This window comes from Mirounga leonina, unplaced genomic scaffold, assembly GCF_011800145.1.
Source record: "Mirounga leonina isolate KUSES-001 unplaced genomic scaffold, KU_Mleo_1.0 Mir_94, whole genome shotgun sequence".
Taxonomy (NCBI): domain Eukaryota; kingdom Metazoa; phylum Chordata; class Mammalia; order Carnivora; family Phocidae; genus Mirounga; species Mirounga leonina.
Genome location: NW_023270855.1, coordinates 58045391 through 58071138, shown reverse-complemented (window position 1 = coordinate 58071138; position 25748 = coordinate 58045391). Strand labels below are relative to the sequence as shown.

Below are 25748 nucleotides of genomic sequence, written 5' to 3'. Positions count from 1 at the left end.
CGAGTGCTGATGGGAAGGGAACAAAGAGGGAAGGGGGGCGGGGAGGTGGGACAGCTCTGGGGAAGGCCTAGCCAAGAGAGGCGGGGCCGGCTGGACAGAGGGTGGAGGCTGGGCCAGAGTGAGAAAGGACCGCCACACACAAAGAAGGGGTGGCAGTGGCAGAGCCCAGGAGATGGGGCATGGGGCAGCCGGGGCCGCAGGGGCTGGGAGAGGGCTGACCGGAGGGGGGCCGGGCCAGGCAGGTAGCTGCTCTGGCTCCAGCTGCTGGTGGGGGTGGGGTGGGGGCGGGGCATCTGATCTTAGCCCCCCAGGGTGACTGTGACGGGCTTGGGTCTGTCTGTCCGGCTGTCCAGCTGTGGGGGTCCCACCATCAGCCTGGCCATTGCTCTCTGAGCTGCTTTTTGTTGGCAGGCACAGCATTTTTATTGTCCCTCGGTTGTGCCAGCGGGTGGTCTGCCCAGGCCCTCTGGGCAGCTGCGTTTCTGTGGGTCAGGGCCTGGGCTGTCAGCATGTGTGTCTGGGAGCCCGGCAGTGAGGACGGCCATGCATTTGTGTCTGCTGGCCAGCGGCACGTTTGGGCCGTGTGTCTCGACGTCCATCCCATGGCTTTGCCCACATCTGTCACCATCTGTCTCTCCACTGGCCATGCCGCATGTGTCCGGGGCCAGGCCTGCAGCGGTCCACACCAGGCATTCCTGCTGGGACTCACCCCAGGACTGGATGGGAGGGCTGGGACTTCGATCAGGGGCCAGCCCTCCCTAGGCCCTTGGGTGAACCTTCTGACCTGTGGCCCCAGGCACTGCAGGAGCTGAAGATGGCGAGCTCCGTGGCACCCTACGAGCAGCTGGTGCGGCAGGTGGAGGCCCTGAAGGCCGAGAACAGTCACCTGAGGCAGGAGCTGCAAGACAATTCCAGCCACCTGTCCAAGCTAGAGACGGAGACATCCGGCATGAAGGTGCGGGTGGGGCTGGGGCTGCAGTTACAGGCACAAACACCAGGAGGTTGGACCTAGAGGCCGGCCGGCCCGGCTGGGGCATCTCAGGGTGGGGGTGGCCCCGGGCAGCCCAGGCAGTGGGCTTATGCTGGTGGTGCTCTTTCCCGCCCCCCCTTAGGAGGTCCTGAAGCACTTACAGGGCAAGCTGGAACAGGAGGCCGGAGTGCTGGTGTCCTTGGGGCAGACCGAGGTCCTGGAGCAGCTGAAAGGTGAGGGCCCTGCCTGGGGGCCCCCTCTGCACGCTGGGGCAATCTCCAGCTTGCCCCCAGAGGGAGGGGCAGGAAGCGGCGCTGACCTCGCCCTCTCCCTCCATGCCCATACAGCCCTGCAGATGGACATGACCAGCCTGTACAAACTCAAGTCCCAGTCCCCAGCCCTAGGCCCCGAGCCCACTGCGCGGACCCCCGAAGAAAGTCCCGTCCACGGCTCTGGGCCCTCTAAGGACAGCTCTGGGGAGCTGAGCCGGGCTACCATCCGGCTGCTGGAGGAACTGGACCGGGAACGGTGAGAGACCCCGGGCGGCGGGAAGCCCCGCCCTCAGCCAGCCCCGCCCCCGCTACCCGGGCCCCTGACTGGCCCACCGGCATGCGTCCCACCCGCCTCCTGAGTCGACCCTGCCCACACTCGCTGCTTGTGGCGTGTCTTCCCCCTTTCCGGGTCCAGTGGACTCTGGAGGACAAAGGAGGGGGCGTTCCTCGCAAAGAGGGAGGCTCCCGGGAGATACCCTCAGGGGTCCCCAGTATGCAGGCTTCACCAGGGACAGGGCTGTGTCCATTGCCAGGGTCAGGACTGGAGCCAGAAGGGTTCAAGGCAGCCTTTGTGGAGAGAGGGGCTGTGGCCCAGGAAACCCGGGCCCGTGGCCAGCAGAGGAAAGCGGGGCCCAGGCGCCCAGCTCCGCTCAGCTGGGTTGTGTGGGGTCAGATGGGGCAGTTCAGGAGCGGCTTGGAGTCCTGTCCGCGCTGTGCTGTGGGACCTCAAGCGAGTCTCCTAACCCCTACCAGCCTCAGACTTCTGCCCTGTAATTATATGGAACATAGGCAAAATTATTTAAAGTCAGTAAGTTTTTATTTAAAGGAAAAAAAAAAAAGACACAGAGCCTAACCTTGGAGCTCTGTACAATGGGAACAGCAGTGTCTCCCCACAGGGTTGTTCAGAGCGAGACTTGGGCCTGGAGCAACCTGAGCCTGACTTGGTCTTTGCAGGCTAGAGGGAGATTAGCAAGTGCGGGAGAGGGGTTGGGGGCAGAACAGCCCCCTCAGAGCCTTTCTCCGGGGACCAGAACTTATAAAGGAATTGCGTCTCTCCTTTGAATTGATTTTCTGCCCCCCACCCCAGTCCCTGAAACAAGTGATTACACATCAAGGCAAACACCGCATGCACGACGGCCCCCCCTCTGCGAGCTGCGCCCCCCCACTCCCCCCCCCCCCCCCCAGGTGCTTCCTGTTGAACGAGATCGAGAAGGAGGAGAAGGAGAAGCTCTGGTATTACTCACAGCTGCAGGGCCTGTCCAAGCGCCTGGACGAGCTCCCGCACGTGGAGACGGTGAGCGGCCGGCGGGGGCCGGGGGTGGGGGGGGCTCGGGCCCGGACGCGCCCTCACCGCGGCCCGCCCCCCCCCCCAGCAGTTCTCGATGCAGATGGACCTGATCCGGCAGCAGCTGGAGTTCGAGGCCCAGCACATCCGCTCGCTGATGGAGGAGCGCTTCGGCACCTCGGACGAGATGGTGCAGCGGGCGCAGGTGAGGCGGTAGGCGGGGCCGGGCGCGGAGCGGGTGCGGGGAAGTCTGCATTACCCGGCGGGCAGGGACTGCCGTGGGCGGGGTCTAGCTCAGGGGGCGGAGCCAGAGCTAGAGCCCTTTGTGGGGTGGGGGGCGGAGGGGTCTAAGGGCAGAGCCGGGCCCAGAGGGCAAAGTCCGAGAAAGGTGGGGGCAGGGGGCGGACACTGGGCGGAACCGAATGTGAGCGAGCCCCGGGCCTCGGTCAGTGGACGCGACGAGATCAGGGAGTGGGCGGGGCCAAATGAGGGAGTGGGTGGAGTCAGTCTGGGTTGGGGTTGGACCATGGGTGGGGCCGGGATGTGGGCAGAGTCAGGTAACAGGGCGGGGTTTAGAGCGGGTGGGGCCGCATAGAGGAATAGGATGGATCAGAGCCAGGGGAGGGGCCAGGGCAGAGTCAGACGTCAAAGTGTGGTTTGGGCAGTGGGTGGGGTCATAGCAGGGAGTGGGCGGAGCCAGGGCCGGGGCGGGGTCAGCCCCAGCGTGCACCTTTCTCTGGGCTCAGATCCGCGCTTCGCGTCTGGAGCAAATCGATCAGGAACTGCTGTCCGCGCAGGACCGCGTGCAACAGACCGAGCCCCAGGTACTGGGATGGGTGGAGCCAGGGCCCTGGGGTGGTGACGGGTCCAGGCAGGGCCCTGCCCGGGGTGCAGGAATGGGCCCGTAGCCCCCACCCACATCGTCTTGGTCTGGGCGCTTTGTGGGGTGCTCCCCAGTCGAACCCCCCGGGCCTGGCGTTCTCCGCACAGGCCCTGCTGGCGGTGAAGTCAGTGCCGGTGGATGAGGATCCAGAGCCTGAGGTCCCCACGCACCCTGAGGATGGTGTCCCTCAGCCGGGCAACAGCAAGGTGAGGGGGTATCTAGGTTTGTTGGGGGCCAGGCGGGTGGGTTGAGGTGCGAGGGGTGTGGGTGGCCAGCCGGGTTGAGGTGCATGGTGAGATGGGTCCCTCCCGCGTCTCTGTCAGATGTGGGGGACCCGCCCTCCTCCGTCTCATAAAGTGTCCCCAGGTGTGGAAGGGCGAGCCTGGGTGGGGTGTGTGCTGAGACCGGCAGGGCCAGCATGTGGTCTCAGGCCGGTAAGGTGGGTGGGGGATAGCGGTCCTATGGGTGTGTGGGGGGGGACACTCTAGCCTTAGACATAGGAGGTCACCCACAGGAGTACCCAGTGAGGGACGACAGGGTGGGCATTTGGCCCTCCAGAACTGGGGGCACTCAGTGCTGGCTGACGCCTGCCACCCACCTCGCCAGGTGTGTGCGCTGGCCCCCGGGAGGATGCAGGGCGAGGGGGGTCGGGCTGAGCAGGCGATTCTCCTGGGCTGGGGTCACAGGACTCTCACTGTGTTTGCGCCGCTCACCGGGGGTGCGGGGCTGCCCTGGCTGGGGCCGGGTGAGCTGGGCGGGGTTCCGCGCCTTGACTCCATCCCCTGCCGGCCTAGGTGGAGGTGGTCTTCTGGTTGCTGTCCATGCTGGCGACGCGCGACCAGGAGGACACGGCCCGCACCCTGCTGGCGATGTCCAGCTCGCCGGAGAGCTGCGTGGCTATGCGCCGCTCGGGGTGCCTGCCGCTGCTGCTGCAGATCCTGCACGGCGCCGAGGCTGGCGCGGGGGGTCGGAACGGGAGCCCCGGGGCGCCGGGAGCCAAGGATGCGCGCATGCGCGCCAACGCGGCGCTGCACAACATTGTCTTCTCGCAGCCGGACCAGGGCCTGGCGCGCAAGGAGATGCGCGTCCTGCACGTGCTGGAGCAGATCCGGGCCTACTGTGAGACGTGCTGGGACTGGCTGCAGGCCAGGGACGGCGCCGAAGGCGGCAACGGCGGCGGTGAGCACGTGGGGGCCGCCTGTGCGCCGGCCGAGGCCTTCTGGGGACCTTGGCTAACTTCCGGGGGACCCTTGCAAGCGGGGTGCAGTTTGAGACTGCTAGTTTTTACAGCTCATTACAAATACATGACAAAAACGCTGCCAAAATGTACTTAGCACCAGGCACTGCGTCATCCCCCTCTGCAATCCCGGGGGTGGGCAGCACCCTCTGTCCTGGCTTTGGACAGGTGTGGTAAGGCCGCCCTGCTCTGGGAGGGCCCCCCATGTGCTCCGCGGGCGGCGGTTTGAAAAGCTCCGGGGTCCCTGCAAGCCTGTGGGGTGAAGGCAGGGAGGGGCAGGGACCCACCAGGAGGGCGGGGGCTCTGACCCGCCCTGTGGCCCACAGCCCCGGTGCCCATTGAGCCTCAGATCTGCCAGGCCACCTGCGCCGTGATGAAGCTGTCCTTTGATGAGGAATACCGCCGTGCCATGAACGAGCTGGGTGAGTGCCCCCTCCCTCCTCCATGACTACACACCGCCTCCCGACTGGCGGGGGGGTGGGGGGGGTGGGGGGGGCTGCTGGCCCCCATTCCACCCAGGGTCGGCTTTTAGCCACCAAGGTGCTGGGGCTCAGAGAACAGGGAGGTGACTTTGCTGAGGAAACCAAGAGTAAAGGTGAAAGACCCAATAGCAAGGCTCAAACATCGCATCCATATGCTCAATTTCACTGTCGTGATTACAAAATGAGATACGCTTCTCACCCAGCAGGTGGTCAAAGCGCCCAAAGGGTAGACCCCGTTCCTGTGGTTGGCTGTGTGGAAGTGGGTGCTCGCAGCCCCCGGGGGGGGCACCCGAGTGCAGGCGCGCTGGAGGGGCATTTGGCTCCAGCAGATACTTTATGAATGTGCGCACTTTTGAGGACCGCCCCCCCCAGCTAGGAATTTACCCTCTGGAGGAAGCAAGCCACCCAGATAAAACCCCCAATCTGGAGACCGCGTGTGCCCAGTAGCTAGGAGCCGGTCGCAGGCAGCGGCGTCTTACCTTCCCTTTGAAGCTCTCCTGTGGTGGGGGGAGAGGAGGGGGTGGTTCGGCCCACCCCGTGCACGATACGCCTGCACACAGGTGCCCCAGAACGCAGTCTAAACCCAGGAGGATCGAGTGCCCCTGGGCTGCGCTTCCCGCCAGCCGGTGCGAGGCCGCCACGGGGAATTTCTGTTGGCACCGTATCCCCCTCTGACCTTGAACACCTGGACTGTGGACACACAGAATTTCATATGAAACTGGTTCTCAAAGTGTGGCCCAGGACCCCTGAGGGTTCCTGAGGCCCTTCTAAGAGGTCCCCAAGGTCGCAGTTCTTTTGATAAGGACACAAGATGTGATTTGCATCTCCCACCCCGGTCTTCTCTTGGGCGTTTTCCAGATGCTCCTTCTCTGAGGACCACTGGGCTGTATGTTCTGGGGTTTAAAAAGGCTTCCTTTTAATTTCCAGCAGGGTGCGTATGCCCAGCTCTCACCCACAGGAACAGAGTCTCTTTGGGGGTCCTCGAAAACGTTTGGAGGATACAGGGGTCCCAAGGGCAAAACACTTGCATGCCATGTCCGCCAGGACCCCCTAGCCAGGTGGTCCCACCCACAGCTGAGTTCACAGCACTGTCTGCCTGTTCTTGTTCGTGTCCTTCCTGTGGGTTTCCAGCAGTGGGGTTTCCACGTTCAGGAGCGTGAAAGGCCTTGGAAGCATCCCCTGAAATAGCTTATAATTATGTACTAAAATTTTTAGGGGTGCCCGGCTGGCTCAGTCAGTAGTGTGTGATTCTTAACCTGAGGGTCGTGAGTTCAAGCCCCACGTTGGGTGTAGAGCTTACTTACAAAGAAATTAAATTGTGGTAGAATGTACATAAGATTTGCCATCATAACCGTCTCTAAGCGCACAGCTCAGTGGCATGAAGCACACTCACCCTGTCCTGCGACCGCCCCCACCCTCCGTCTCCAGAACGTTCCATCTCCCCACACGGAGACTCTGTCCCCGTGAAGCACGGACTCCCCACCCCCACCCTCTGTCTCCAGAACGTTCCATCTCCCCACACGGAGACTCTGTCCCCACGAAGCACAGACTCCCCAGCCCCGGCTCCCACCCTCTCCTCTCTGTCTGTGTGGACGGAACTCCTCTGGGGACCTCCTGGGAGTGGGGTCCTGCGGGATGTGTCCTTCCGGGTCTGGCTTATTTCACACAAACACCCTCAAGCAGAAAGTCTTCGGGGTCCACCCATGCGGTAGCAGGTATCAGGGCGTCCCGCCTTTTCGCGGCTGAGGAATGTTGCATTGTGGACGGACACACTGTGTCCACCTTTCGGCCGCTGTGAGCCATGCTGCTTGAACATGTGGCAGGTGTACTTTGGAAGTTTTTAGATGCGTGCTACTAACTTCCTGCCCCAGGGACGCTGGCATTGCCCCCATCATCGTTGCGATGGGGAGATGGTGGAGATGGGGCTTCTCATGCTTGTGTTGCTGCTGCATTCCCTTCTCTCCACACTGACCATTTCCCCCGATTCGTTTTCCCCCACAGTAGCTCCTGAGCACGGGCCATCCACAACCTGCCCTCCGTGGCTCGTGGTCCGGAGGGAATTCTCATGTGGGATGTTGGGGGACTTCCCTGAGAAAGTGACTTGAGCTGGGAGTAGAGACAGGAACCTGGGCAAATAGCAGGGAAGAGCATTCCGGGCAGAGGGAACAGCCGTGCAAAGGCCCGGGAGCTGGCAAGGAGCCCTGGAGGCTGGGGAGGGGGACCTGAGCAGGGCAGGTGTGGGTGGGAGGGAGCAGAGGGCATCTGAGGCCGGGAAGAAGGCAGGTGGGTGGTTTGGGGTGCCCGGCAGTGGGCAGGGCCCCCCACCTGTCCGCAGCCACGCCAAGCCCCTCCCCGCACCCCCGTAGGTGGGCTGCAGGCCGTAGCGGACTTGCTGCAGGTTGACTACGAGATGCACAAGATGACGCGGGACCCGCTCAACCTCGCCCTACGCCGATACGCTGGCATGACCCTCACCAACCTCACCTTTGGGGATGTCGCCAACAAGGTGCCTGGGGCCGGCCAGAGGGTGGGCAGGGTCAGCGCTGTCCCGGTTCGAGCCTCCCTCTCCCCAGCCTCAAAACAGCCCTGAGAGGTGGGGACAGTTGTCCCCAACTTATAGGTGGGTAGACTGAGGCTCAGAGAGGGCTGGTGGGGCCCAGAAGGCTGGTGTCTGGATGCGATCTGCCAGGCCACCATCCTGTCGGCTGCTCTGGGGCCAACGCTGCCGAGAATGGGGCCTCTGGACCAGGGGGCTGGGTGTCCATGCTGGTCTGGGCCTCAGTTACCTCGACGGAGCAACAGGGTGACGGCTGTCCCTCCCCCTCAACACTCGTCAGTGAGGGTGGGGGCTGGGCTCTAGCACACAGTAGGTGCTCAGTGAGCAGAGGAGGGAGCCTGGAGGTGGGGGTGGTCTGCTTCATGCCCCCTGCCCCGCCTGGCATGACAGGACTTCCCTCTCTCACACCAACAGGCCACGCTGTGTGCCCGCCGGGGCTGCATGGAGGCCATTGTGGCCCAGCTGGCTTCCGAGAGCGAAGAGCTCCACCAGGTACCTGGCTGGCGTGGGCCGTGGCGCCAGGAGCGCCCTGCAGGGTGTCCCACTGCCTGAGGCCTTTCTGCCAGCAAGGCGCCCTCTCCCCTGGGTATGGTGGGTCTCCAGTGAGGGGCGTCCCCTCCAGTCTGTCCCCAGCCCCGCCTGACGCAGGGGTGGAGGATGGGAGCCTGGGCCCTAGGTCCACCTTGCCCCTTCTCTGCCCCGGCCCAGGTGGTGTCCAGCATCCTGCGCAACCTGTCCTGGCGGGCCGACATCAACAGCAAGAAGGTGCTGAGGGAGGTCGGCAGCATGACTGCTCTGATGCAGTGTGTTCTACGAGCCTCCAAGGTGGGTGCCAGCTGGAGCTGGGGCTGGGGGCAGGAGGGGCTCACCCCGGCCGCAGGAAGAGGGAGCGGCCAGGGCTGTTCAGTGCCAGCCACAGGGCAGGGAGACCTGCGGGAGGGGGTGAGTTCCCCATCTCTGGGGGAAATCAAGTCAAACAGTGCACCGCATAGCAGGTGGTCCACACCTGGGGCTTCCAACCCTGCATGTCAAGGTCCTTTGGGTGCCTTTCCTCCCAGCCCTTTGTGCACATGTTGACGGGGAGGGCGGCGTGGGTGGGGCTGACCCCCTTCTTCCCCCGCTCTGTGTCCAGGAGTCTACCCTGAAGAGCGTGCTCAGCGCCCTGTGGAACCTGTCAGCACACAGCACTGAGAACAAGGCGGCCATCTGTCAGGTGGACGGCGCGCTGGGCTTCCTGGTGAGCACGCTGACCTACAAGTGCCAGAGCAACTCCCTGGCCATCATCGAGAGCGGCGGCGGCATCCTGCGCAATGTGTCCAGCCTCATCGCCACCCGCGAGGACTATAGGTCAGCCCCTCCCAGCCCGCGGCCACCAGGGGCGCGAGGAGGGGGTGGAGCGCGGGCACTGCGGGGAGGTGGACGCCGGGGCGCAGTTTGGGGTTGGGAGGGCAGAGCCCACTCTGCTGCGAACCGAGAACAAGCCTTGCTCTGTGCTGAGAACGGGACCGTCCCGACTGGTCCCTAGGGACTAAATTTTTTAGCATAAGTGTATCCCAAACCTTGTGTGGGGTATACTTATACTAAATTTTATTTATTTTTTTTTAAAGATTTTTTTATTTATTTGAGAGAGAAAATGAGATAGAGAGCATGAGAGGGGGGAGGGTCAGAGGGAGAAGCAGACTCCCTGCCGAGCAGGGAGCCCGACGCGGGACTTGATCCAGGGACTCCAGGATCATGACCTGAGCCGAAGGCAGTCGCCCAACCAACTGAGCCACCCAGGCACCCACTTATACTAAATTTTAAACTAACTTATTAAGATACAAATATGGGGCGCCTGGGTGGCTCAGTCGGTTAAGCGACTGCCTTCGGCTCAGGTCATGATCCCAGGGTCCTGGGATCGAGCCCCGCATCGGGCTCCCTGCTCGGCGGGAAGCCTGCTTCTCCCTCTCCCCCTCCCCCTGCTGGTGTTCCCTCTCTCGCTGTGTCTCTCTCAGTCAAATAAATAAATAAAATCTTTAAAAAAAAATACAAATATGTATTACTTTCTAAATATTAGTTATAAATATTCTTTATTAAAATTTTTATAAATAGTATTAATAAGTACTCATCCCTTATCAAAATAAAGTAGTATTTATTAGATGATAATCAGTAATGTTTTTGATGTAGGAAAATACATAACATTTATTTTTAGTGTAAGTATATCCCAAATATGGCATGGGCTATACTTGTGCTAAAGATTTTATTTATTAAAGTCAATAAAACATTTATTTACTACGTAATACTGCTAATTAACAATACTTAGCATTTTTAAAAACAGATAAGACTTGCCTTCAGTGTAAGTATATCCGAAATATTACCAGATGTGGTTATGCTAAAATGAGATAAAGTCAATTTTACATTAAAAGATAGTATTAATTTATTATTTTAATATGTATATTTTAGAAAATATGTATTCCGTTTTCTGAAATGTACAGTTACTTTGGCGCCTTGCCTTGGTGTTTGCTAAGTCTGGCCCCCTGTCCCGGCGGGCGGGCGGGGCGGGGCGGGGCGGGGCGGGGCCGGCCTGACGCTCCCCCGCCCCCGCCCCCGCCCCCCCTGCAGACAGGTGCTGCGGGACCACAACTGCCTGCAGACGCTGCTCCAGCACCTGACGTCCCACAGCCTGACCATCGTGAGCAACGCCTGCGGCACGCTCTGGAACCTGTCCGCCCGCAGCCCGCGCGACCAGGAGCTGCTGTGGGACCTGGGCGCCGTGGGCATGCTGCGCAACCTGGTGCACTCCAAGCACAAGATGATCGCCATGGGCAGCGCCGCCGCCCTGCGCAACCTGCTGGCGCACCGGCCCGCCAAATACCAGGGCACAGCCGCGGCCGTGTCCCCCGGCGCGTGCGCGCCCAGCCTGTACGTGCGGAAGCAGCGGGCGCTGGAGGCCGAGCTGGACACGCGGCACCTGGCGCAGGCGCTCGACCACCTGGAGAAGCAGGGCCTGCCCGAGGCCGAGGCCGAGGCGGACGCCGCCTCCAAGAAGCCGCTGCCGTCCCTGCGGCACCTGGACGGGCTGGCCCGGGACTATGCCTCGGACTCGGGCTGCTTTGACGACGACGAGGCGCCCTCCCTGGCTGCGGCAGCCGCCACCGCGGAGCCTGCCAGCCCGGCCGTGCTGTCGCTCTTCCTGGGGAGCCCCTTCCTGCAGGGGCAGGCGCTGGCCCGCGCCCCGCCTGCCCGCCGCAGCGGCCCGGAGGCGGAGAAGGAGGCCGGCGGGGAGGGGGCCGTGGCGGCCAGGGCCAAGGCCAAGTTGGCACTGGCAGTGGCGCGGATCGACCGGCTGGTGGAGGACATCTCCGCCCTACACACCTCGTCTGACGACAGCTTCAGCCTCAGCTCTGGGGACCCCGGGCAGGAGGTGCCGCGCGAAGGCCGGGCCCAGTCCTGCTCCCCTTGCCGGCGGCCCGAGGGCAGGCGGCCGGAGCCTGGCAGCCGTGCCCACCCACTACTGCGGCTCAAGGCTGCCCACACCAGCCTCTCCAACGACAGTCTCAACAGCGGCAGCACCGGTGACGGGCGCTGTCCCCGCGAGCACACACGGCCCTGCCCGCTGGCCGTGCTGGCCGAGCACCGCGAGGGGCCCCCGTGCAACCAGGTGCGGCCCAGCCGGCTGGACCTCCATCTGCCGGGGAGCCAGGAGCCGGCGTCCCGGGACAGCTCTGCCGCCGACGCCCGCGTGCGCACCATCAAGCTGTCGCCCACCTACCAGCACGTGCCGCTCTTCGAGGGCCACCCCAGGGCGGGCATGGGGCCCCTGGCCCCCGGAGCCCGGAAGCAGGCCTGGCTGCCCACGGACGGCCTGAGCAAGGTGCCGGAGAAGCTGGTAGACACAGGCCCACTCTGCCTGTCCCGCTGCAGCTCCCTGTCCTCGCTGTCCTCGGCTGGCCACCCAGGCCCCAGTGAGGCCGGGGACCTGGACAGTGACTCGTCCCTCGAGGGGCTGGAGGAGGCGGGACCTGGCAAGGCAGACCTGGACGGGGCCTGGCTCGGGCCCGGGGCCGCCTCCCTGCCCGTGGCCATCCCGGCACCCCAGAGGGGCCGGGGCCTGGGGGTCGAGGACACCACGCCGTCCAGCTCCTCGGAGAACTGCGTGCAGGAGACGCCGCTCGTGCTGAGCCGCTGCAGCTCGGTGAGCTCCTTGAGCAGTTTCGAGAGCCCGTCCATCGCCAGCTCTGTCCCCAGTGACCCGTGCAGTGGGCTGGGCAGTGGCACGGTCAGCCCCAGCGAGCTGCCCGACAGCCCCGGGCAGACCATGCCACCCAGCCGCAGCAAGACGCCCCCGCTGGTCCCCGTGCCCCCCGGCGAGCGCGAGAGCACCCAGTTCAGCTTGCAGTGGGAGAGCTACGTGAAGCGCTTCCTGGACATCGCGGACCGCCGCGAGCGCTGCCGGCTTCCGTCCGAGCTGGACGCGGGCAGCGTGCGCTTCACCGTGGAGAAGCCCGACGAGAACTTCTCCTGTGCTTCCAGCCTCAGCGCGCTGGCCCTGCACGAGCACTACGTGCAGAAGGACGTGGAGCTGCGGCTGCTGCCCCCGGCCTGCCCCGAGCGTGGCGGCGGCGGCGGCGGCGGGCCTGGCCTGCACTTTGCTGGGCACCGCCGGCGGGACGAGGCTGGGGGCTGCCTTGAGGGGCCGGCCGCCGCCGACCAGGAGCTGGAGCTGCTGCGTGAGTGCCTGGGGGCGGCGGTGCCCGCCCGGCTCCGCAAGGTGGCCTCGGCCCTGGTGCCCGGCCGCCGCGCGCTGCCCGTGCCCGTCTACATGCTGGTGCCTGCCCCCGCCCGGGTGGAAGACTCCTGCACCGACTCCGCCGAGGGCACACCTGTCACCTTCTCCAGTGCCACCTCACTCAGTGACGAGACACTGCAGGGACCTCCCAGGGACCCGCCTGGCGGGCCTTCGGACAGGCAGAAGCCCGCAGGTCGTGAGGCCCCGGCCGGGCAGGCCACGGGCCATAGGCACAGGGCACGGGGTGCGGGCCGGAGCACAGAGCAGGCCCGCGGGGCAGGCGGGAGCCGGGGGGGGCTGGAGCTGCCCCTCCGCGGGCCCTCGAGCGCCTGCACGGACCGGGCCAGCCCCCGCCCCATCCCTGCGCGCGGGGACGGGGCGCCGCAGTCACTGTGCCTCACGACGCCCACCGAGGAGGCCGTGTACTGCTTCTACGACAACGACTCCGATGAGGAGCCCTCCGAGGCGCTGGTGACCCCGCGGCGGGCGTCAGCCATCCCCCGTGCAGTAAGGAGAGAGCACCAGGCCGGCAGGAAGGAGGTGCAGGCCTTGCCCAAGGTCACGCCCAAGGCCACGCCAGCCGCCCGCGCCCAGCCCAGCCTCATCGCCGACGAGACGCCACCATGCTACTCCCTGAGCTCCTCCGCCAGCTCCCTCAGCGAGCCTGAGCCCCCTGAGCCCCCGGCCAGCCGGCCCCATGCTCCCCAGCCAGCGGCCAACAAGGTGCCAGGCACTGGGGGTGCGCGTAACGGCCCCCCGAGCCCGCGGGCGGAGACGGGCCTGCTCCGGCGCTGCGTTGGCTCCGCGGTGCCCAGGCGCCGGCTGCAGGCATCGGGCCCACGGCGCCGCAAGCCCCAGGCTGCGCGGCCAGCAGAGGCGCTCCGGGAGCGCGGGGATGAGGCGGCGAGCTCAGACCATGCCTCAGACCTTGACAGCGTCGAGTGGCGTGCCATCCAGGAGGGCGCCAACTCCATTGTCACGTGGCTGCACCAGGCAGCGGCGGCGGCCACCCACGAGGCCTCGTCTGGGTCTGACTCGATCCTGTCCGGGTCCGGGCTCTCCGGGAGCTCCACCCTGCAGCCCCCCCTGCACCGGAAGGGACGGCGGCTGCAGGCGGGGGGCCCGGCGGGCAGCACCGCGAGGCCGGAGAAGCGGGACTCGGCCCTGGCCCAGCACAGCGCCAGGGGCCCCGAGAAGCTGCGCGGTGCTCAGAAGACCGCGTGCAGGGTGCCGGCCGTGCTCCGGGGACGGACCGTGATCTATATGCCCAGCCCGGCCCCCCGGGCCCCGCCCAGAGGCCACGCTGGCGCCTGCATGGCACCAAGGAAGATGGCACCCCCGAGTCCTGCGCAGCCAGCAGCCCCCGCCAAAACCCCCAGCCCCGGGCAGCAGCGGTCTCAAAGCCTGCACCGGCCAGGCAAGATCTCGGAGCTGGCGGCGCTGAGCCCTCCTCAGAGGAGCGCCACACCACCCGCCCGCCTGGCCAAGGCCCCCTCATCCGGCTCCTCCCCGGCCTCTCCGGCCTCCCAGCCCCCTACGAGGAGGCCGCCCCCAGGCGCCCAGGCCGCAGGGCCCCTCCCCGGCCCCAGGGCATCTCTGGTGCCCCAAACACCCACACGGGCCTTGCTGTCCAAGCAGCACAAGACACAGAAGTCACCTGTGCGGATCCCCTTCATGCAGAGGCCAGCCAGGCGGGGGCCGCCACCCCTGGCCAGGGCAGCCCCAGAGCCAGGCCCCCGGGGTCGGGCAGCAGCTGAAGGAAGCCCTGGCGCCCGAGGGGGCCGCCTGGGCCTGGTGCGCGTGGCCTCCGCCCGCTCCAGCGGCAGCGAGTCCTCCGACCGCTCGGGTTTCCGGCGGCAGCTGACCTTTATCAAGGAGTCCCCGGGCCTGCTGCGCCGCCGCCGATCGGAGCTGTCCGCCCCCGAGGCTGCGCCCCCCGCCTCCCAGGGCGGCTCACCCCGCCGCAGTCGACCCGCGCTGCCTGCTGTCTTCCTGTGCTCCTCACGCTGCGACGAGCTGCGGGCAACCCCCCGGCAGCTTCCGGTCCCCCAGCGAGCCCCCGTGGCCAGGCCCAGTCCCAGCGAGCGGCCGGCCCGGCGCCCCAGCTCCGAGAGTCTGTCCCGCCTGCCTGTCCGCACCCCGGCCGCACGGCCCGAGACGGTCAAGCGCCACGCCTCCCTGCCGCACATCAGCGTGGCCCGCAGGCCCGACGCGGCTGCCCCCGGGCCCACCACCGACGCTGCCCGACGCAGCAGCGATGGGGAGGCCCGGCCGCTGCCAAGGGTGGCGGCGCCGGGCACCACGTGGCGTCGCATCCGGGACGAGGACGTTCCACACATCCTGCGGAGCACGCTGCCCGCCACTGCCCTGCCACTGATGGGCGCCCCGTCTGAGGAGGGCCCCAGCGGCCCCCCACAGCGCAAGACCAGCGATGCCGTGGTCCAGACGGAGGACTTTGCTGCCGCTAAGACCAACTCCAGCACGTCTCCGAGCCTGGAAAGCAGGGCCCCCCCCCAGGCCCCGGTCAGCGGCCCCACGGCCCTCCTTGGCAGCGATGTGGACGGGCCCGGTCCCACCAAGGCGCCCACCTCTGCTCCCTTTGTCCATGAGGGCCTGGGGGTGGCTGCAGGGGGCTTTCCTGCCAGCCGGCATGGCTCCCCCAGCCGCTCAGCCCGTGTCTCCCCCTTCAACTATGTGCCCAGCCCCATGGTGGCAGCCACCACTGACTTGGCTGCAGAGAAAGCCCCCACCGCTGCCCCCGCCAGCCTCCTGGAATAGCGGCCAGGGCCCGCCTTCTAGAACATCCTTTCCAGGCCAAGGGCTGGTCTGGCCGCCTGGAGGGTGGTTCCACGGTCCCTCTACCCACCAGAGCCCGCGCCCCTGGAGCCCCACTGCAGCCTGAACTGGCCTCACATCTCACGCACAGACGCTTGCTTCCGTGCTGTGGGGGCTCTGGAGGGAACAGGGCTGCCGGCTGGACCTCCAGTCCCAGCCTGGAGTGCGCACAGCGAGGCCGTCTGGCCCCAGCCTGGCCCCCACGCAGAGACCACCCTCCCAGCCTGGACCACCCTCTGCAGCACGCTCCAGGGCCCCGAGCTCCGCTGGGCCCAAGCCTCAGCAAGCCCCCCCCATGTCAGGAGCCGCAGGAAGGTGACAGAGCCCGCCCGAGGTGGGGGACAGGGCTGGGGAGGGTGGCCCATTAAGCAAGCGCCTGCCAGCTGGGGGCCAGCCTACACGGGGACAAAGCCTGTAATTTTGGAGGCCCGGTAATTGGTTAATGATGGCTTTGTGGGTTTGTTTGCCTTCTCAGCCCCAGCTGGGGAGTGTGGGGGTAGGGAGCGGCTGAGCCCGACTCAAAGCCCCCGCCCCAGACAGCGCCGCCTAGGGAGGCGGAGCAGCCTGGACGAACAGGGACGGGCTGGTGCGTCAGCGGCAGGCGCAGACGGAGCCCTGGCCGGGGGAAGGGGGGCCCCGGAGCTGGGCACGGTGCAGTGGGACGGAGGTCCAGGCGCGTCGCAGGGCGACCCTCCGGGGGTTGTGCGGGTGCTGGGACGACGCCAGGGTCTGCGAGCGCACCTGTGGGAGGAAGCGTGTGGAGGGATGTACCCGAAGGCGGCCGCCAGCTTTTCGATTCCCTTCTCCTTCGCTCCACACACAGCGCTGGGCTCCCTGGGCTCTGCGCCAGGCGCACCATCTCCGCCTCGGGACAGCACTGCAGCAGCGGGCGCGGGGGATGCTGACCACCGGGTGCTAGACTCGGACAGACGCAGGGACAGCGAACCCCGAGGCCTCACTTCTTCCCCTCCCGCCGCCAGGCCGCTCAGGGGTCGTGCGCGCACGTGTTCGGGGTCAGCTCCAAGGGCACCTCCTTGCAGAAAGAGCCAACGACCTCTTTCCTGCGCACGGAGGCTCTGGGGAGCAGCTGCTCTCGGCAAGCGGGTCTGCCATGACAGCCGCCGCGCCCGAGCCAATGCTCGGGCAGACAGGACGCGGCCACCGACGTCCCTTCTCTGGAGGAGGCGCGCGTGGCGAGGCCCACCCGCAGACACCACTGTCCCGCCCCATTACCCGAAGTGTTTCCTGTGGCTGACCGTCCCCACGGGAAACCCTCGTGAGCCGTGCTGATCCCAGACCCCACGGACACCCTGCTGCTGTCATGTTGCATCACCAACGCCCCATCCCGTGTGACAGGAGCCGGGGCCTGGCCGGAGAGGGCCCACGGGCAGGAGGCAGGGTGGCCAGCAGCAGAGGCGGTGACGGTGGCTGAGCCAGCTGCGAACGGCCACAGCCCGCCCCTGGGGACACACCAGAGTGTCTCAGACTCTTCTCAGAAACCGCCAGTCGCGGTCCCCACTGTAGCCTGGAGGGCTGGGACTGGGGCTCCTCCAAGCTCCTTTCTGGATTTGGGGACTGCCAGACATCGTGCTTGCATCTCCACGGGGCAGGTGCTCCCGTGACGGCCTGGGGGGGGAGGGAAGCAGCAGCGGACCCACCACCAGCTCATCCGGCCATGGGGCCCACGGCTTCGTGCACTGTGAGACCCTGGGCAGTGCTTCCGCTGCTCTGTGCCTCAGTTTCCCCCACGTGGGCCGTGGGGAGAACTCCCAGAGCTACCTCTTGGGCGAGTGGAGAGACCACCATGCCCGGGGGAGAGACCTGTGCTTCCGGACCCTCCCTCACTGCTGCCTGCGCCCATCTGGCCGCGGGCATATCGTCTCCACAGGCAGGGCAGGAGGGCAGCTCCACCTCGGCGGCACCCCGGGGGCTCATGTCCCGTCCACGCCCGGCAGCCACTTTTGCCTTTCCCAGCCCCCGCGTGGGGGCACAGCCACACCTCATCATCCAGCCTGCGCAGGCGGCGGCAGGTGGCGGCCACCGACAATCAACCCGAGTCGGGAGCTGGACGCCTGAGGTCTCAGGACCTGAAGGACCAACCAAGCCACCTGCCAAGGGAACCGTGAAGGGCCCCTCCGCCTCTGGAGCCCTCCTGGGGCAAGCCCGACGGGGACGCCTGGGAGCCCAGGCCTGGGACTTTGGACCCCGGGCCGGACGGACACCACCACTAGCTGGGTGCTGAATTTGGGGCTACCTGCTGGCGTGGCATTACCTCACCCCTGCTGCCCCCCACCCGTCACCCGGCTGGCGGCCACACGCCCCCAGCCCGAGCCTGGCCGTCTGGGTCTGTCCCCTGCATCTCTGCTCATCTCTGCAGCACTACAGAGCCTCTGTAAATACAGCCCCAGCTGCCCCCACTAACCACACAGCCATCGTCTGGCCGAAGGAACCCGCAGAACCAGGCGTCTTACGTGCACCTTTAATAAACCCAGCTGTCGAACCGCGCCCCGCTGCCTGTGGCTCTTTCCAAGCGGGTGCGGGTGCGGTGGGGCTGGAGGGGCCTGGCCTCCGCCAGGAGCCGACCCGCTAGGACACCCTTCAGAAATCCTCCTCGGCCAGGCCCCTGGAGGCAGAGCTGGAGTGTGGCCTGGCCCCGGGATGGCAGCACAGGGAGGTCAGCAAGCGCGCCCCCGCCTGACCCCCGGGGGGGCTCCGGAGAGCAGACAGCACCCCAGAGTCAGGCAGCGCCTGGAGACCAGGGCCAAGCAGGGAGGGGTGAAGCGCCTCGCACCGGGCGGGCTGTTAGCTGTGGAAGGGTGCTGATGTGCGAGGGGGCCCAGCCTGGACAGGGCAGTCTTGGCGTCCACTGCCATCTCGGGAGCCAAGCCTGGGCTTTCTGTACACCTGTGCCCGCAGGCCTCCTTTCTGGTTCCGTTTTAGGGGTCTCTCAGGCTTAAGCAGACTCCCCTTCTTCAGGGAAAGAGAAACACCTCCGGACGCCCCACCATGCCGCCCCGGAGCTTCCAGGGACCCCAGGAGAGGGGCAGCTCACAGAGGCACTGTGCAGGGGACCAGGTTCTGAGCAGATTGCCCCTGAGGGGCTCAGTGGGGATACCCCCAAGCAGCCTGGCTTCTGTGATGCCTCTTGCAGACACTGTTGCCCTGGTCTTCCCAAAGTCTGTCTTCTAGGGTGAAAAACCCCTTTCAAGATCTGCTTCTGTTCCACGGCCCCACACCCACCCACAGGTGAAGCTTGCCAGGATGGAGGCAGCCAACAAGGGCTCGTGTGGGACATGGGCCAGGAGCCCCGTGTGATGCAGTCCCACAGCTCCCAGGCCGGCCCCGCACCCCGACCATGAACCTGCCCTGTGGGAGCGCCCACACCTTAGGTCAGGGTGCTCGGGGTCCTCAGGGGCGGCACCCGCCAGAGGCCCCATCTCACATCTGGGCCCTGCCGGGCAAAGCTCCTCTCATAGCCACAGCCACTGTGGTGGAGGGAACAGAACCCCCGGCCTCCTCGGGAATCTCGGGGGCCCTGCAGTTCAGGCAGAGATGGACAGAGGCAGCAGAGTGGGTCCCACCAGCTCAGTCTATTGGGGACGATGCGGGGAAGCAGGGTCCCCAGAGGGAAGGAGAGGAGGGTGGACGGCCTGGCCCTCGGGTGCTGGGGACCCCCCGTGAAGTCCAGTCTGGGATTCACGGCCCCGGGGTGAGCAGCATCCACACCAGGTCCCAGGCCTGACCCCCAGAGAGGCGCCCGTGCCCGGCTGTGTCCCGGGGGCTCTCTGGGTACCGGGCACGCCCGGACCACGGGACCCGGGGGCCTAAGTTGTGCCAGGTCAGGTGTCACGGGGAGCCGGGGGGCGCCCTGCCCAGGGCAGGCAAGCAGGCGGACCGCTCAGCCCAAGGAGGCAGCCATGGCTCCCGGCAGCGCCACTTGCTTCACCTGGCCGACGTCGCGTTCCAGCTCCTCACCAGCTCGCCACAGCTCCTCACACTTCTGCTTCAGCCCAGCGCCCGCCTGCTGCAGCCGCTGATTCATGGTGACGTAGGCTCGGCTCTGCTGGTAGAGCTGTTCCCGCTGGGCCTCCGTGTCCTCCGCCCTCCCGGAGAGGCCTAGGGAGTCTGGGGACGGGACACGGCACACGGGTCAGGGAGGGGCGGGGAGAGGACACAGCTTATCCCCTCAGCAAAGCACGCCACTGGAGGGGATGGATCACTGAAAAAGCCTGGCACCTGCATCCTGAGGCCCTGCCTGGGTATCGGCCTCCACTCCTGCAAAGGGCGGCGACCCCATGGTGGAATCACAGAGCAGGCTGGCTCCCACGCCGCTCTCAGAGCCAGATGCTGCGTCGCGCCTCCCCAAACCTCCTCCCTGGCCGCGCAACCCTGTGAAATCCAACAGTCAGGGAGGTGGCCCAGGTCCCTGCGCCCCTGCTTCCTAAAACAGCACAGGCCCGGGGAGGGCAGCGCAGGACAGCAAGGGTTGCAGGCCGCCCAAAGGCATGTCGAGATGCTCTCCACCCTGCCTGGTTCCCCGGTCTTTGACCTGCGTCGGTACTAAGGCGGGACACAGGCCACACAACACACATGCAAGGTCACAGGCAAGCTCCCCCTCTGTGGGCCCTAGCGTACCCCGGGCCTCAGTGTCCCCTCCCTGGGAACGCTGGTGGACACGCGCTGTGGGGCTGCCCCGTGCAACAGAACATTCCGGTCCGATAGAGAGCCACCCACCAGCCACGAGTGGCTCTTGAGCACATGAAATACAGCCACATGGAGCAAAGCACCAAATTTTTCCTATTACGTAGTTTTTTTTTTTTTAATTCCCAGAGCAGGGCACCTGGGTGGCTCAGCTGGTTAAGCGACTGCCTTCGGCTCAGGTCATGATCCTGGAGTCCCAGGATCGAGTCCCGCATCGGGCTCTCTGCTCGGCGGGGAGCCTGCTTCTCCCTCTGACCCTCCCCCCTCATGCTCTCTCTCTCATTCTCGCTCTCGCAAATAAATAAATAAATCTAAATAAATAAATAAATAAAATTTCCAGAGCATTTCTTAGCCTCTCCAGTTTCCCAGACTAATGGTGAACGTGTCCTCCACCAGCGTAACCCGAGGGCGTGCACTTTCGGCCATCCCGTTGGCCCCAGGGCTCCGAACAGTAGCCCTGGCCAACAGAACACGGTCTCTGTGACTGTCCGATGAACGAATACACGAACCCCACCAAGCAGAACACAAAATTCACCCGACTGCTGTACGCCCAATGCTTCTGTCTTCAGAACCAGGAGTGGACGAAGGCTTCCCACAAAAGGCCGGGCATACAAAAGAGGGCGCATTGGGCTGGCCGTCCCAATGCGCCCTCTGCCACACGCCTCCAGGGCGGCCGCCGGGCATGCACGCCATGGGCATGGCTCTGTGCCCACTCGACCCCTGGCCCTGAGATCCCCACTTCCTGCATTTCCCTTGTCACCACGCATTCTCACCCCCGCAGCTGAAAATGAAAAATCCATTCTTTTTTCTTTAATCTCCACACCCGGCGCGGGGCTCGACCCCAGACCGAGTCGCAGGCTCCCCCAGTTGAGCCGGCCGCGCCGGAAAACTGCTTTCTCAGCTGCCAGGCTGTAGAGAAGAGGCGGCGAGCGGGATGTGGCCGCGGCGCGGGCCGATCCGTGCGCCCCCCTTCACGGGCGTGCAGAGCGAGCTCAGAGCGGTACGGATGGCGCTCGTAATCCCACGGCTTCAAGGGACCTGCTGCCCGGGCTGGGGCTGGGGTGTGCCCCCCCGCCCCTTGCTGCTGGGGCAGGGTCGTCCCTCCCCTGCTCGTACCTTCCGGGGCCAGCGCGGCGAAAACGGGGTCGTCGGAGGGCGCACCCCGCACGTCCTCCAGGATCTGCTCCACCGTGGGGGGCGCCGGGCGCGTGGGCAGCACCACTCGCTTCTTGGCCTTGGACCCCATCCCTGGCGGCGAGAGAAAAGGACGTTGACCGGGGCGTCCACCTCTCGGCCTTCTCCTGGGCCCTTCCTCCCGCCCAGCAAACTCCTACACACCCGCCGGAGCCCCGTTCCCGGGGAAGCCCGCCCCGCTCTGTCCCACCCCTTCGGGCTCGCTTCGCCTCTGGCCCTCCCAACGACCGGCAGCATGGGGCCAGGGGTTTCAGCGCCCGGCTCCATCTCTGCCTCAGTTTCCCCGTGAAAGCCTCGAGCGCACCTACCGCCTCACCCTGGCGCGCGTACAGAGCGGCCAGCGCCGCTGAAAACCCACTTCCGCTTCCGGTCGCAGCGCGGCCCCGCCCCCCAGGCACGCGGCGCACACTTCCTGCCTCCTCTGGCTCCTGTCCGCCCCTCGTCGCGAGGCCACGCCCCCTGTTAAAGGGGCCGCGCCCGCGAGGGTCCCAGTCCCGTCAGACCGGACCGAGAAGTACGCGACCTCAGCCTCCCCGGCTCGCGGGTCCTGGAAGAGCATGGAGTGGGCGTGGGGTCCTGTCCCGGCTCCCCTCGCTGCGTCACAAAACACGGAGTACTGGTTTTCTGCCAAAAGGGGACAGGGCGCAGAACCCACGTGGCTGTCGTGGGAACACAGTTACTACCCGTGCAAGGGGGTGACTGTGCCAGTAACCGGGGAGCTGGCCAGGGACGCCGGACGCAGGTCGGCGTCGCCCCTCCGGTCCCTAACACCTCCCGCCTGGGCTCCTCCCCTGACGTAGAGGGTGGGAAGACAGGCTGAGCAGAGGGCGGGTCTGTGCCTTTTATTTTTTATTTATTTATTTATTTTAATGTTTTATTTATTCATGAGAGTCAGAGAGAGAGAGAGAGAGAGAGAGAGAGAGAGAGAGGCAAAGGGAGAAGCAGACTTCCCGCTGAGCAGGGAGCCCGATGCGGGGCTCAATCCCAAGACCCTGGGATCACGACCTGAGCCAAAGGCAGACGCTTAAGGACTGAGCCACCCAGGCGCCCCACTGTGCCTTTTAACAGCTTTATTGCATGTAAGCTACACACCGTACAGTCCACCTGTGTAAAGTGTGCAATTCGGTGGTTTTGAGAAGTAGGTACAACCATCACTATAGTCTAGTTCCAGAACATTCCATCTCCCCAAAAGGAAGCCATGTCTCCATCTGCCGTCACTCTCTGTACCCCCCACAGCTCCCGGCCCCCACGAGCCCCCTTCCGTCCGTGGATGAGCCTGCTCTGGACGTGTCACCCACGTGGACTCACACCCCGTGTGGCCGTCTGTGTCTGGGTCCCTCCCTGAGCGTCATGGGCTCGGGGTCTGTCCCCGGGGCCGCCCGTGTGGGTGGAAGAGCATTTGAGAATCACGCTTCTGTGAATTCTCAGTGTTAAAGAGAAACTCCCCGAGCAGGATGGAGGGGAACTTAGGGAGTTAGGAATGCAACCCTCCACCTGGCTTGGGCCCCCACCACAACTGGGGTCTCTGGAACCTGGGCTGACCCCCTTTCCTCTGTGGGCCGCTGGGTCCTGCGGGGCCTGATGTCCGGGAGAAGACAGTTTCCACGTGGGCACAAGGGAACCCCCAACCATGCCATGGGGATGGGGGGCCTGCCCCTTCCCCAAAGGAGACCGCAGACTTAGCACCTCCTATTCAACCTTTATTTGCAAACTCTGAGGTCAGACGTGGTGCCTGAGACTCTGGATGGTGTCCTTTGCTCCCCTTGCCCTTCCCCCCCACTTCTGGGGCTGGGAAGGGATGGTCGTCACAGCCTGACCTCTGCCCCACCCCACCCCACCCCCACCCCAAACTGTGTAACTAGACTTTTCTCTCTCTCTCTTTCCCCTGGACCTGCCAATTTCCGGTCCAGGGTTCCATGTAGGCCGCCCCTGGCCCGAGGGCCTCAGTGATCAGCCAGGGCCTTCTCAGGGCAGGTTCTCGCAGCCCCAGCCCCGGTTCCAGCTGAAGCAAAGGAGCAAGACAGCGGTGCCTGGCCCCTCGTCAGATGTCTCTAGGTTCCCGCCAGCAGCCAGACCGGGGGTGGTGATGGGGGAGGCCCCCGCACGGCGGCAGGCAGCCTACGGAGAGGACGCTGCAGAGGAAGGGGCTCCCAAAGGCCATGGCCAGCAAGGCCAGGACCACGGCCTGGGCTCGGCGATGGTGGCAGCTGGGGTGGGCCACTGCGGTGGGCCCAGGGGTGCTGTTGGGAGGGGCAGGTCCGGAGCAGGAGCCCCGATGCTCGTCCAGCGTGGAGGCGGGGGGGCAGGTGGTGCAGTTGAGTGGGGAACCGCCACGGCAGGTGTAGCAGGAGGGGTGGCAGCTCGAGCAGACGCGCAGGGCGGGTGGGGCCGAGTGCCCCGGCCCCGCGGTCACTGCCTGCCGGGTGTGGCTGAAGTACCGCGGGGGGCAGTAGGAAAGGCAGAGGTGGCCCAGGATGTAGGCAGGGCCGTGGCATTCTGCGCCGGGGACACACACGTGGGGGGTGAGGCCGAGGCCCGTCGCCCTGCCTGCCCTCCCGCCCCAGGCTGCACACGCACACTGCCCGCGGCTGCCGCCTCCCAGCAGGCGGGCCGGGCCACGTCAGGCACTCACCCTGGCACAGCCCCTCTGTGTCCCGCTGCACACACGCGCTGCTGGTCACCTGGGGGCCCGGGGGCCGCGCCGACATGTCCTCGGCCGTCCCATACAGCAGCAGCGTGTAGCGGTACAGCGTCCCTGGGCAGGGGTTGCGGTGGGCGTGGGGAAGAGGGGGAGAGGCTGTTGGCAGCCTGGTCCCGCCCGTCTGGGCCCCTCTCCCCAGCCACCCGACCCCGAGCTGCAGTCCCAGCCCCGGACGGCGCCCAGGCTGAGCACCCACTGTGCACCGGGCACCGAACGCCGATGGGAACATACGATGTGCCAGACACACCAGCTCGGCCTCTCGGGGAGACCACTGGGAGCCCCTTGGCAGTGGGGTACCCGGGCGGCTCCAGAGCCCGAGGCCCCAACCTGCATGCAGCTCTCACCCGTGTTGAAATAGTAGCCCTTGTTTTCCAGGCCCAGAGTCCACAAGCCCTGCGGGTCCTCGTCCCAGAAGTGGGTGGACATGAAGATCCAGTTGTTGTAGCCTTGGCCGCTGACGTCCAAGGGTCTGGGACAGAAGGCGGGGCGGGGGGTGGAGCGGGCCCTGTGTTGGCTGCCGGGAGGGCTCCCACGGGGGGCAGGTGTCTGGCCGGAGCAGACCCACCCAGACGCGCCCTGAGCCCACGGTGTGCGTTTGCCCCAGGCCCGGCCCTCCGCCCTGGTACCTGATGGCCACGAGCGTGGAGCGGGTGCCCATGGGGCTGGTGAGCGAGATCTCCAGGTCCCCCCGGCGGCTGTAGGACAGCGAGAGCTGCACCTGCACGTGCTCCAGCGAGCGGATGTAGCTGGCACGGCCAGCGCAGGCCGACACGTTCTTCCTCACTTGCATCAGCGGCAGGATGGGTCTAGGGGTGGCGTGGGGGGTGAGGGCCCCTCCTGCGGGCCTGCTGGGGGATGGGCGGCCAGCAGGTGGGGTCTGGGCTCAGATCGCGGGGCGCACCCTCTTCTTTGAAGATGAGTAAGCAGAGGCCTCGGGACCAGCCTCCCGCGTGTTTGCCAGCCCCACCCCCCACGGTAATGACAGGTGTAGGGAGAGGACAGACGAGCACAGCGGGGGGAGGGCGGTGGAGGAGGGCGCTCACGTGGCGGTGTGCACGATCCGGATGGCGCACTTCTGCTGGGGCCGCGTGGGCAGCCAGGTCCGAGCCGTGTCCACCAGCAGCCTGGCGTCCAGCAGCCCATAGCCGTAATGGTGACTCACTGCGCGGAAGGGCGGTCGGCACTCGCCCCGCGGCGTGGCAGCCCCACCTCCAGCTGGCCCTGCCTCACCTTGGCGCCCCACGCCGTTGGTCCTCCAGTCCTCAGCCTGGAGCTGTGCCGGCCTGGACGCCCGGACCACCAGGTGCTGCATGTCCCTCCACGTCAAGAACGGGCTGCGGGCAGGCGAGGGCGGGTGAGCTGGGGCCACGCTGGGGGCTGAGCGTGGTGAGCGGGCTCCCCTCCGTCACCTACTTGGCCTCCAGAGCCAGGGCGATCATGCCCGCGGCCAGTGGGGCCGAGGCCGAGGTGCCCGTGTGTTTGTCCGTGCACTGGTGGTGCAGGTCCGTGGTGACCTAGGGGCAGACAGGGGCCTGTGGGGGGCCTGTACACACGAAAACCCAGACTTGGTTCAAGAAGGTACCGCAGAGATGCCCCCAGGAACAGGGCCCTGGGGAACCAGCCCTGCCTGGAAGACAGGAGAATGTGTGAAGGGGTGTCGTGGGGCAGCCCTGGGAGGAAGGGAAGTGGGGAGCAGGAGGGAAGGTGGGGGGGGGCGGGGAACAGGAGGGGAGGAGGCAGGGGAGAGTCGGGGAGGGGGCAGAGGGCAGTCAGGAAGGGGCAGGGGACAGTCAGGGAGGGGCAGGGACAGTCAGGAAGGGGCAGGGGACAGGAGGGAAGGGGCAGGGGACAGTCAGGGAGGGG

At 65.9% G+C, this 25748-nt stretch overlaps 3 protein-coding genes across 5 annotated transcripts in view; 1 reads left to right on the top strand and 2 right to left on the bottom strand.

Moving 5' to 3' along the window:
• Positions 1-814: 814 nt before the first annotated feature.
• APC2 (APC regulator of WNT signaling pathway 2) lies at positions 815-15299 on the top strand. The gene is made up of 14 exons (XM_034996860.1): positions 815-955; positions 1113-1203; positions 1318-1498; positions 2428-2536; positions 2619-2732; positions 3274-3351; positions 3518-3616; positions 4205-4589; positions 4974-5069; positions 7496-7635; positions 8101-8178; positions 8395-8511; positions 8819-9033; positions 10288-15299. Exons 1-14 carry the CDS (start codon positions 815-817, stop codon positions 15230-15232), a joined length of 6789 nt encoding a protein of 2262 aa, XP_034852751.1. The 3' UTR covers positions 15233-15299.
• On the bottom strand, positions 15203-21570 carry CUNH19orf25 (chromosome unknown C19orf25 homolog). Of its 3 annotated transcripts, none has more exons than XM_034996856.1 (4): positions 21493-21570; positions 21107-21238; positions 19526-19678; positions 15203-19414 (listed from the first exon to the last, which is right to left on the bottom strand). In XM_034996856.1, exons 2-4 carry the CDS (start codon positions 21234-21236, stop codon positions 19188-19190), a joined length of 510 nt encoding a protein of 169 aa, XP_034852747.1. In that variant the 5' UTR covers positions 21237-21238; positions 21493-21570; the 3' UTR covers positions 15203-19187. The 3 variants fall into 3 exon arrangements, with proteins under 3 accessions (XP_034852747.1, XP_034852748.1, XP_034852750.1); XM_034996857.1 differs by having other exon boundaries at positions 21501-21541; XM_034996859.1 differs by lacking the exon at positions 19526-19678.
• Positions 21571-23048: 1478 nt separating this feature from the next.
• PCSK4 (proprotein convertase subtilisin/kexin type 4) overlaps positions 23049-25748 on the bottom strand; it is a 6199-nt gene continuing 3499 nt past the window's right edge. The window contains exons 9-15 of the mRNA XM_034998666.1: positions 25299-25399; positions 25116-25219; positions 24929-25046; positions 24512-24691; positions 24230-24354; positions 23817-23939; positions 23049-23680 (exon numbers count right to left, since the gene is read on the bottom strand). Of these exons, the coding sequence (XP_034854557.1) occupies positions 23226-23680; positions 23817-23939; positions 24230-24354; positions 24512-24691; positions 24929-25046; positions 25116-25219; positions 25299-25399 (1206 nt within the window). The 3' untranslated portion in view covers positions 23049-23225. The remainder of the gene's footprint in view (positions 23681-23816; positions 23940-24229; positions 24355-24511; positions 24692-24928; positions 25047-25115; positions 25220-25298; positions 25400-25748) is intronic.